Here is a 12,792-nt window from a genome sequence, read left to right as displayed (position 1 = left end):
GATAAGGAAGATGTCCGTAGATAAGGAAGATGTCCTACAGAGTGGAGCAAATAAAAGTTGCCCGGAGAACACTTACAAAATGCAGTACTAACCTAACTATAGCAGATGTTAAAAGTGACCACTACTCATTACTTGGCACTTTTGAGCCCTCGTCACCAAGAAGCTAAAGACGGATGGAAGCTGGACTACCGAAATTGCAGCAGCCTCATCCGAAATGCTCTCCTGTAGTTCTTGAAGACGTGAGGATTGTTGCGACACACCTCAGACTTGAGGGCTCCCCAAGCAAAGTAATCGCACACCGATACATCAGGTGTCGTGATTGGCCAGCTGAGGCCGCAACCAGGCTGAACTTAGCTAACATATCTGTCAGGCTTGAAGATTGGGTAAATGTACTCCACGGTTTGGCCGTCTGTATGGTCACTTGTTCCATCCTATTTAAAGTACCTGTAGGTCATTTATTCCTCCGTTAATGCCGCCACATATCGTATACGCTCGTTCGGGCCACGTTTATTTGCTCCATCCTGTATATGCGTGTGCAATGCTGCCCATTGTTGCAGTTTTTGGAGGCTGATTATATGAGCACGTGCGGAATGAAAACTAACATTGTGGCGAGATTTTAAACACCGTTTGATTCTGTTTCCTCTTCCTCAACGCTCATAATGTTTTCTTCGAACAGTTATGTACTTCTCATCGGGATAGAGTACCTCGTTTAAAATAAGTTACACTCAACACCTATCATATCAAAAAATGTAATATTCAGTTTCATTTTCAACTGAAAAAAGAACACAGCTGAAAGGAAAGACTTTTCGTACGGTAGTGTCACTAGGACCTGACAAGCTCATGGTGTTCCTGCATTTATGTTAGAGCCTGTTAAGTAAAATGTATGTGTTTGAAGCAGTGTTGTTATTTTCCACAGGTGAGATACACTCGCGCAATGTGTCGTCTCCGGGAGCAGGTCTCCGCCTTAACTTCTACTACCACCTGGAGTGTACGTGGATGCTGGACTCAAAGGTGGAACGCCAGCTCCTCATCGAGATGGCCACAGATCAGAGCCGTGAGTCTCACCCCGTTCTACTCTTCTTATCAATTACTCATTGCCTTAACTTCTTTAGTGTTAGTTGCGATTCATGCTAAGCTGTAAATACCTAGATATGCATATATGTTGTTAATGACAAATCAGTATTTGTGAACCTGAAATTACGTGCCATGAAACATAACTCATGGTGTCTACTACTTTTGGTGCTATTTTGAGCTCCTCTATTTGTTTTGCTCTTCTCGTGGTGACATTTCTGATACCCTCCTAACGCTCCTAGCTGTGTCGGATTGATTCAAGTGATCAGCATCGCTACGCCAACTCACAATTAGATTGCAACCTTTCAAACTCATCTAGACCTTGTACTGTGCTGCAGATCAATACGTCACCACATCTGAGACTTTGAATTCACACTCGTTTGCTTCGCCATCTCACAACCAAGCTGTCACCTCCTATTCTAACCTAGACTTCGGGATATGTTACAGTCAGTCTGTTACCTCGTCCTATTTCCCAACACTAATTTAGGCGTGGAAGCATTGTCAATGTAATTTTCTCTTACTGCTTGAGTACATATGCCGTCTCTCGCCACATCATCATTACTGTTCGTGAAAAGGCCGACATCGGGTATCGGTAGGTTCACTTGAGCACTTTTGTCTGCCGACAGGTCCGTGCGCGGCGTGGAACGTGAGCGTGCACTTGTACGACCCCACCAAGGACGGAGGCGTTGGGGAGGCATTGCACACGTTCTGCCCGAGGGACAGGACCAAGCAGTACTCTCTGCCCTGGAAGACGAACGCCGTGCTGCTCAGGTGAGCCACAGCACGGAACAAAGCGTAGTGCCTCGTCCACTAGTAATGTGTACATAACAGCTCTCACACTTACGATACATTGATTTTAATTATAGAAATAGTGATCACATTAACGGAAACGTAATAAACAGAGAACTTTCGAGGTATGCAGAGGTCTTCATTCACAAAAATTCGTATGGATCGCAGACATATTTACTGGCAAGCCAGTGACAATCAAAGACGGTAAGGCTAAAAGGTTGGCTGAATACTAAAAGGATCTATATCAGGGAAAAAACTTGAAGACAATGTTGTAGAAAGTCTAAATGAAGTAAATGAAGACTAGATTGGAGATATGAAACTAAGTGACGAATTTGACGGAGCTCTGAAAAACCTAAGGGGGAAAAGTCCCCTAGTATACACGAGTATCTCTTAGAGTTATTCAGACCTCTGGCAGAGCCAGACTTCACAAAACTGTAGCACTTTGTAAGGAAGGTGTAATAGACATGCGAAGCACACTCAGAATTCACGAAGACTGTAATATTTCTTATTTCATAGAGGGTAAGTGTTAATAATTCAGTAACCTTGGTTGTAAATTTCTGAAACAAATTACTTTCGGAAGAAAGGAACAACTGGTAGAAACCGACTTCGGGAATATCATCTTTTGTCCCGGAGAATGTTGGAACCCATAAGGCCGTATTGTCATTACGACTTATCTTAGAAGGCAGATTGACGAAAAGCAAATCTATGTTTATAGAATTTGTGTATTTAGAGAGAGCTCTGGAATACACTCTTTCAAAGAGTGGAAGTAACTGGGGTAAGATATAGGAGGGAAAATTACGTGCCACGTGAACGGAAACCAGATTGCAGTTACAAGAGTCAGTGGGCGTGAAACGGAAGCAGTGTTTTAGAAAGGAGTGAGGTGGGGCTACAGCCTCTCCCCAGTGTTAATCATTCTGTACATTGCGCAAGCAGTAGAGGAAACCAGCCATAAATTGGAAAAGTAATTAAAGTTCAGGTTTCGACGTTTGCCACTGACATTGTGATTCTATCAGACACGGCAAAGAACTAGGAAGAAGAATTGAACGTAGTGGACTGTGCCTTGAAAAGGGAGTACTAAATGAATATCAACAAAAGCAAAGCAACGCTTACTGAATGCAATGGAAGTAAATCAGGCGGTGGTAGTAGAATTAGATTAGGAACTGAGTCACTAAAAGAAGTAGATCGGTTTTGTTACTTGAGGAGCTAAACAACCAACGACGACCGAAGTAGGAAAGATATGAAAGGCAGATTGGCAATGGGAAAAAAAGCAATTAAGGAAAACATTAGCATAGGATGAAAATTTGAATGTAAAGAAAACTTCCGTGCAGGTGTTTTTATGGGGTGTAGCTTTGCACCGAAAGTGGCATGTGGACGATAACAGTTCAAAGTAGAAGAGAATATAATATTTCCAAAGATAGCGTTACAGAAGTACCCTGGAGGTTACATAGCTAGACTGTATCACTAATGGTAAGGTTATTTGGGCAGACAATATATTTATAGCACAATTCGACCAAAAAAGATTTGTGTTGATGGGGTACACCCTGGGGTATCCAGGAATAATGTGGTAATTTAAGGAAGTGTGTCAGTGTGTGGCAGAAGGGAGAGGGGGGGTTCAAGCCGTAAAGAGAGATATAGGTCTGAATTTAATAAGCAGGTCAAATGGACTTTGGTTCCAGTATTTATGCAGAGATAAAGAGGCTTAGACAGTTTAGTGTAGCGTGAGAAACAGCACCAAACCAGCTTTTGAATTGAAGACCACAACGACAACATTGATAAATCTAAGATATATTGTTAATTATCAGTTTTCCTTATCACTGTAATCATCATCAAGTGGGGTCCACAGTGGTTACGTACACATGTAGCAGTACATAAGGCCTTTTCGCAAGGAGGTTGTGCATCATGATGCAGAGAGCTGAAGTGAATCGTTTAATATTGTTACTCATGTGTCATTTCACACGATAGGTACAGACTAGTCCCTTTAGCTCACTGTAAATTGAGTATGGTTTATGAAGTAAATCACCGTCAGATTGATCTCTGTTCGTAGATTTACTCGGGGTTAGATGAAAATCTCTTTTAACAGCTACTAGGTCTGCGTTGTTACCACAGGGTGACTTTTGGTGATTTTTATGCATGTAACCATTTGGTAATGGTAATATTATTAAATATAACACGCTTCGCTCGTATGCTGCAAAATATTTCGGCTTGTTAGGCCATTCCTGGATGACAAATAAATTTAGGAGTTACAGGTAAGACAAGATGAAACTTACTCAGATGTTACTCACACAGATGTACAGGATGCATTAATTGAAAAGTTGTGGAGTGTATTTATTATTACTTCACGCAGAAATCGTAACATTTAATTGAAAATTAACACAGAAATTTGTATGTTTATATTGTTACACTGAATAACTGCTGAAAAATTAATGTTGAATTTAAACTATAATAGAATATTTGCATAGCTGAAACTTAATTTAACAACAGCATATGTAAATTATTATTCAATATTGAAGAAGAAATGAGATATTTGACACTGAGTCGTATGTATAAACTGATGTGCTAGCGCTGTGGAAATTTGTGTGATAGTCGATCATGCATACCTGTAGGACCTACTTGTAGTTTATCGGAACATGAGAGAATCTGGAGACTAGGAAAGACAGATTCAACCTCTGAGGAACATTTTTAACTGAAAATCACCTATACTATGTAGACTGTGAAGAAAAGCAGGAGGATGACTCTACTGCAAATACTTCATACCAATAAACATAAGACCATATTAAAAATGACTAGATACTATTTCCTCTTTACTTTCTTTGACTCTTCTATTAAATTAAGTTTCACAGAATGAAAGGAAACTGTATGCTGTTTTGATTGAGAAGTCAGTAAAGTGAACTTTACATGTTTAAGCAAATATAAGCTTGCTATATTCTACGTATATTCTACGAACTTTGATTAACATAACATTTGAAAGAAGTGCAGTTCTGATAATAAAACAGAAGATTTTTTAGATGATGGAGTTCCCAGAAAGATCGCAAAACTATAACATATTTTGTCAGTGTGTGTAACAACACGGAGTGTAACAACTTATCCCATCTATTGTAATAACATGCATGACAGTAAATAATAAGAAGTCAGTGAAATTCCAAATAGCTGAATATAATTCAAAATTATAAGTATATTATAATAGTGCTACATTATAAGGTACATCGCAGTAACATAGCTATAAAACTTTCTTGTACAAACATTACTGTAAAAACTGTAACAATAAGCCCCAGTCTCTCCTGCTATTAGCTCTCTTGTAACTAAAATGAATGCAGTGATTTGGAGATGTGTATAACCCAAAGGTAATGACTCAGTCATATATGAATCTTAATCAGTGAGATAAGTCTTGAAATGGTGTCGATACAAGAAGTTATTACAATGAATTGGCTGGCAGCAGATTATGAGAAATTGTGTAGCACTTGTCTTGTAAATTTATGGCCATGCAGTATAATTAGACGTTTGTGCTTCATACCTATGAATGTTACTTTCTCTTCTTTGACGAATTTCGATTTGCATCTACAGCAGCTAAAATGCAACAGTTTCGCTGTTATTAACAAGAAAATACTAGGAAACCGGAGAAGTAGGTCTAAAAGTACAGTTTATATCTTTGGGAAAATGTAAATGTAATTGGAACTAACGTTGTCAGAGTCATGTAACTCTTCCAATTTTTTTTTTTTATTTTCGACATCGCAGTTTTGGCAGAGACAGCAAAGGACTTGGAAGAGCAGTTGAATGGAATGGACAGTTACTTGAAAGAAGGATGCAAAATGAACATCAACAAAAGCAAAACGAGGATAATGGAATGTACTAAAATTAAATCAGATGTTGCTGAAGAAATTAGATTCGGAAATGAGACACTTATGGGAGTAAAAATGTTTTGCTATCTGGGAAGCAAAATAACTGATGATTGGCGAAGTAGGGAAGATACAAAATGCAGACTAGCAATGACAAGAAAAGTGTTTCTGAGGGAGAGAAATTTGTTATCGTCGAGTATAGACGTGGCAGAAAGCTCGTTCTGAAAGTATTTGTATGGAGTGTAGCTATATATAGAAGCGAAACATGGACGATAAATAGTTTCGACAATAAGATAACAGAAGCTTTTGAAATGTGGTGCTACAGGAGGATGCTGAAGACTAGATGGGTAGATCACGTAACTAATGAGGAGGTACTGAACAGAATTGGGGAGAAGGGAAATTTGTGGTACAGCCTGACCCAAAAGAAGGGATCGGTTGGAAGGACAGAGTCTCAGGCATCAAGGGATCACCAATTTAGTAATAGAGAGAAGCGTGTGGAGTAAAATCGTAGAGGGAGACCAAGACATGAATACAGTAAGCAGATTCAAAGGAATGTACGTTGCATTAGTTACTCGGACATGACGAGGCTTGCACAGGATGGAGTAGCGTGGAGAACTGCATCAGACTAGTCTTCGGACTGAAGACCACAACAACAACAGCAACAGCAATATGTGACTGCGACATTTAATGGTCACTCAGCGATGGCTCAAGAAGCTTAAAGCAGGTTCATGATCAAATAAGTAACACCATTATCATGTTCTGTCACGAACAGGTGGAAAATTCAGTTAATATTACTAGTAATATTACTCTTTATTCATTTTTTGCTGCATACAAACTAAACCTGCAGTTTTGTTGCCCTGAAAGATTAACTCATGCGTTTATAAATCATTTTTCGGTGTTGAACAAGTTTTCTGTGGCTACAATAATCCATCCTAAGACCACATCGTCTTACTTCTTGAAACTTTACTTGGGGCTCCCGTGAGTTTAATTACGTGTGCCATTTTATAAAGGAATTATAACCTGTATTTCTGGAACAATATGTGTGCTCTGGTATTTATAATCTTTACTCAGCCATTCAAGAAAATCTACGCACAACAACTCACTATGATTATAACCTACTTTACTACAATCTGACCAGTTCTGACAAACGTTACATTATTAAGGCCACGGGATGTCTTTCTGGAACGAAGTCTTTTTTCTCGTGTTCTGAGATGATTACCTTGTCACTTGGTAAGTATTCCTGGCATAACATCAGTGGCCCTGCAGCGTAAGAGTGGTGGAGTGCCAGTATCGAACATAGCACCGGATGCTCGACACCGCCCCTCTGCTATACTCACAAAAACTTTCGTTTTGTAGTTCTTTTGACACTGATCTTCCGTAGACACCTGACTGCTCGCATCGGTGGAAATGCCACATCTTCATCCTATCATAACTCCAAGCCATGTTCCTCCACCAGCAACGGTCTTCAAAAGTTGCTGGTCTGTAATTCCTAAAGAACTGTGTTGACTGCTACTGAATTCACTTTCCTGGTCTTGTTCAGCTTAGAGATATACTATTCAGCAGAGTGTATTGTAGTTGCTACTTTTCTACTTTATAGACTTTGCCCTATATACTATCAGATCTCGTGTCCACTGTTTACCTAAATTCAGTATATTGATCACGTTCACACAAAGTATGTTCAGGCGTGCCTACCTGTCTACAGTTGCACTCGAATGTCGTATTATCAATTCCGCATAAATACGCAACACATTGGCCATACCCGTCACAAAACATGTATCGTCCCTTTGGAGGGATTTATATAAGTCTGATGCTAGTAAAGAAACCCATGGACCAACCATACAATACTACCCCCGTTCCGTTTACGCTATCATTCTGCAAATATGTATGACACTAATTGTTTCTTGTCAGTGACTGGTCCGTAAAATCTTGTAGCCTACTTTTGTCAGATTGTCTGTGCGCAGCCAGCGACAGACTCCCAGCTATCGTACTTTTATATCTGTGGGGCAAATTACGAACAAGATCAGGAGTGCTTCGATAGGGGTTGTACTAAAACAGCAGTGAGCCTCGGGAATATTCCTCTCAGTTTGCGATGCATTCTGACTTCGACATGTTCATTTTGTAATTTAGTTCCCACACAGTTGCGGCGTAGTTACTATTACTGTCAAAATACCACTCTGACATATTTTAATCTCAGTTATTGGTAACCAGTAATCGTTTGTAAATAGTTCCACAGTCCTCTGCATTTCTTTGTTTCTCTCTGAATCATATCCATAGTATCGGCCAATAAATTACGCCTGTCGTCAAAAACGACCTCCAGATTTATAAATGGTTCACTTCCTCGAATGGAGAGGAGGAGGAGGAGATTAGTGTTTAACGTCCCATCGACAACGAGGTCATTAGAGACGGAGCATAAGCTCGGATTAGGGATGGATGCGGAAGGAAATCGTCTGTGCTCTTCCAAAGGAACAGCGCGACATTTGCCTGAAGCGATTCAGGAAAATAATGGAATACAGGAATCAGGTTGGCCGGACGTGGGTTTGAACCGTTGTCCTCGAATGTAGACACGGTCCTGATTTAAAGAGGGATTTCTAAGTAACTCAACTTTAAGTAAAATTTGTAATCGATCTGCGTCGTGTTCAGACTATTAGCGCATGTAAGAAGGACTACAGAAAACTGCCCTAATTAAAATGCCTTTCTGTATCTGTGAACATTGACACATGGAAGTATCTAACCTTATTTCAAGAAAAGTTAACACAGGTACCTACTTTGTGCGACGGTTAATCAATGGGTGTAAAAGAATAATTGAAAGCATTTCAATGAACCAACTTCTTGTCAATGAGTCCATCACATGATTCACAAAACGTTCAAAACGCTCCACCATATAGACTAAACATGCGCACTGAACATGCATGGCTCACAGATATAATTTGGACCCCCTTCAACGAAGAGACTGAAAGTACTGGATAATAATAGCACATTGGTCTTAACTTGATATTTCATTTGCTGCTCTGAAGATCATGAAGAAGACTTACCTCCTGGAACCTGAAAGAATCATATGAAAAATGCTGCTAGTAATTCTTATGTTAAATTGTGGTGTGTGTACTGTAAGACCTTTGGTATACACACCATCAGATTATTTGACTTGTCGCTCTAACGAAGTAGGCGAGTGTCAGCAATGTACACTCGTTATAATACTTCGAGCGTTCAGGTATCACTGGGCGAGTGTGATCCGCGAGGAGAAAAGGTTCTACGTTAGCAGCAATCTCATTGGCTGCGTTACATATTAATACGCGGATCGGCGGGAGCAGAACTTGGTCCGTCTGTAAGACAGCGCCATCTCATAGAACGGAGACGGACGAGCACTGCGCCTGCGCTGTTGTGCTTAGCGGGGCGCGCCCTATTGGGAAAGTTGTTTACGCCCTGACTACGCGGAACTGTGTACACAACATAAATTAAAGAGTGCAATTTGAGTACAGACATTCCCACTGAATAATACACTTGCGGAAAGCAAATGGTCATGGTAGAATCTCCACTACTGTATAATTCACTTGTATAAGTCTAACGATATGACTTGTTGAAAAGAAACGTTACATGAACTCTCTGAGTTTGGTAGGGGAAGGACCATGAATAAACCTAGAAAGATTATACATCGATTATTGATTATTTCAGTACAACAATATAGCATAAATTACATAGATGAACTGCGTTATGAATACATGAACCACGTAGTATCTACACCATTGTATAACGAAGACCTCCCTCTGAGAGTACTCATGATACCGACGAAAATATGATGAACTTATGTTCCTCACATACGATCAAATGCATAGGACACAGAAAACAAATTCTGAAGAAAATTAATCGAAATTGGGTGCCCGTAATAGACGTCATGTCGAATAGTGTCATAATAGCCGTACATTCCAAAATCATTTCTACAGTTAGCTATTGAGTGTTGTTTGTTTCTTAGCACTGACAACACTATAGAAACACCGATGCTCGTCGGCCACTGGATTGTCTGTGATGAGAGGTAATGCCTGAAATTTGGTGTTCTCGGCACAATCTTGACAATTTGTATCTCAGAATACTTAATTCCTTACCGATTTCCGAAACGGAACGTCCCATGCGTCTAGCTACAACTATCACTCCGCGTTCAGAATCGATTAATTCCCGTGGTGCGCCCATAACCACGTCGGAACCTTTTCATACGAATCAATTGAATGTAAATGACAGCTCCGCCAATGTAGTGCTGTTTTATACCTTGTGTGCGCCATGCTACAACTATATGTGTGTTTAGATATCTCTGTCCAATGGCTTTGGTCAGCTCACTGCACAGCACAATTACAATTAAAGTTCCACTTCGAAAACGCTGTAGAACACGAACCACAGTTGCGAATAACGTGTAATTTGAAATGAGTGTTGTCGAAGAAGGGGCAGAGGTTACAGAAACAAAAACTAGATGGCGCTGTAAATGGAAGAATATGACACCAGGCCATAGTCGTTCGCGATTCGTTTGAAGAGCATTCTAGACAATTCGAGCGAATGATGTGGTCATCCAGATCATCCGACATGAATTACATCGGACATTTATGGAACATGTAATGCATATATGCATTCCCTTCATGTGTTTAAGCCGAGTACTATGCATATTTATGCGACAGAGAATGGAATGCTCAGTAGCAAGCCAGGCTACATGTACATTTAACAATTAAGCATCAGCAAGGAGCATTAGTGATGAAATCGTAGGAGGCAATGTTGTGCAACCTTAGTAGCGACAAGATCCGACTATTCGGGAGTAGCATCTTGCAATCTCAGACAGTGTTCCGAGACAAACTTCAGTCGCAATGTCCGCAAACGTGACGTCAGATCCGCCTAGGAACAATGATCTGAACGCCCATTAGCTGAAGGTTTATATATATATATGCAGGATGTTACAAAAAGGTATGGCCAAACTTTCAGGAAACATTCCTCACACACAAATAAAGAAAAGATGTTATGTGGACATGTGTCCGGAATCGCTTGATTTCCATGTTAGAGCTCATTTTAGTTTCGTCAGTATGTTCTGTACTTCCTCGATTCACCACCAGTTGGCCCAAATGAAGGATGGTAATGTTGACGTCGGTGCTTGTGTTGACATGCGACTCATTGCTCTACAGTACTAGCATCAAGCACATCAGTACGTAGCATCAACAGGTTAGTGTTCATCACGAACGTGGTTTTTCAGTCAGTGCAGTGTTTACAAATGCGGAGTTGGCAGATGCCCATTTGATGTATGGATTAGCACGGGGCAATAGCCGTGGCGCGGAACGTTTGTATCGAGACAGATTTCCAGAACGAAGGTGTCCCGACAGGAAGACGTTCGAAGCAATTGATCGGCGTCTTAGGGAGCACGGAACATTCCGGCCTATGACTCGCGACTGGGGAAGACCTAGAACGACGAGGACGCCTGGAATGGACGAGGCAACTCTTCGTGCAGTTGACGATAACCCTAGTGTCAGCGTCAGACAAGTGGCTGCTGTAGAAGGTAACGTTGACCACGTCACTGTATGGAGAGTGCTACGGGAGAACCAGTTGTTTCCGTACCATGTACAGCGTGTGCAGGCACTATCAGCAGCTGATTGGCCTCCACGGGTACACTTCTGCGAATGGTTCAGTGCAAATGTTCTCTTTACGGATGAGGCTTCATTCCAACGTGATCAAATTGTAAATTTTCACAATCAACATGTGTGGCCTGACGAGAATCCGCACGCAATTGTGAAATCACGTCATCAACACAGATTTTCTGTGAACGTTTGGGCAGGCATTGTTGGTGATGTCTTGATTGGGCCCCATGTTCTTACACCTACGCTCGATGGAGCACGTTATCATGATTTCGTACGGGATACTCTACCTCTGCTGCTAGAACACGTGCCTTTACAAGTACGGCACAACATGTGGTTCATGCGCGATGGAGCTCCTGTACATTTCAGTCGAAGTGTTCGTACGCTTCTCAACCACAGATTCGGTGACCGATGGATTGGTAGAGGCGGACCAATTACATGGCCTCCACGCTCTCCTAACCTCAACCCTCTTGACTTTCATTTATGGGGGCATTTGAAAGCTTTTGTCTACGCAACCCCGGTACCAAACGTAGAGACTCTTCGTGCTCGTATTGTGGACGGCTGTGATACAATACGCCATTCTCCAGGACTGCGTCAGCGCATCAGGGATTCCATGCGACGGAGGGTGGATTCACGTATCCTCGCTAACGGAGGACATTTTGAACATTTCCTGTAACAAAGTGTTTGAAGTCTCGCTGGTACGTTCTGTTGCTGTGTGTTTCCATTCCATGATTAATGTGATTTGAAGAGAAGTAATGAAATGAGCTCTAACATGGAAATTAAGCGTTTCCGGACACATGTCCACATAACACATTTTCTTTCTTTGTGTGTGACGAATGTTTCCTGAAAGTTTGGCCGTACCTTTTTGTAACACCCTGTATATATGGGGAACGAGAGAAGTGTCCTTATTGGCTGAGGGAGAAAGGGGGGGGTCTCATGTGTCCTTCGGGAATACAGGGCGAGTTAGTCGCGAGGAGCCAAGGAAAACGTACGGACGAGTAACTGGGGCGTTTCTAAAAGAACGGTCGCGAGTGCATATTTCAGATGTGAAACAAGATATAAAGCGAAGTTATTAGTTATAAGAATGCCACGTGGCGTGGGCAGAGTCAATCGTTATGTAATATCAGAAAACGGGATTAATGTGTGTAAAGGGTCGAATATAATGGCGTAGTCCAGAGCCGCCATATTGAAAATGCTGATTTTGTGACGTGTGCGACAAAGCAATTTCTATATTAAAATAAGTACAGTACAAACATTGTTGGCAATTAACAACTGGCATCCCTAAGTACTCCACTTCAGTAGGATCACCACCTACATGGAACCTGGCGACTCAGCGCTACTTCTGTGCTACGAGGGACTTACCGAAGCAGCAAGACACCAGGTTAGTGATACCGCCCAAAAAAGCACTTCATTCTCGCTACAGTGCCCATGAGGGTGTTGTAAACATAATCAAGAGGCCAGTTCGTGCACAGAATTCTACAACAGTAACACTTTCGGATTAC

The 12,792-nt window shown here is 41.2% G+C and overlaps 1 protein-coding gene across 1 annotated transcript in view; it reads left to right on the top strand.

The window, feature by feature from the left end:
• LOC126088306 (uncharacterized) overlaps positions 1–12,792 on the top strand; it is a 323,218-nt gene that overhangs the window by 277,701 nt on the left and 32,725 nt on the right. Inside the window, exons 16-17 of the mRNA XM_049906436.1 lie at positions 917–1,054; positions 1,698–1,842. Coding sequence (XP_049762393.1) covers positions 917–1,054; positions 1,698–1,842 — 283 coding nt within the window. The remainder of the gene's footprint in view (positions 1–916; positions 1,055–1,697; positions 1,843–12,792) is intronic.

Source organism: Schistocerca cancellata, chromosome 6 (genome assembly GCF_023864275.1).
Source record: "Schistocerca cancellata isolate TAMUIC-IGC-003103 chromosome 6, iqSchCanc2.1, whole genome shotgun sequence".
NCBI lineage: Eukaryota > Metazoa > Arthropoda > Insecta > Orthoptera > Acrididae > Schistocerca > Schistocerca cancellata.
Note: the sequence above shows the minus strand (reverse complement) of the source record. Positions and strands in the feature narration are given on the sequence as shown.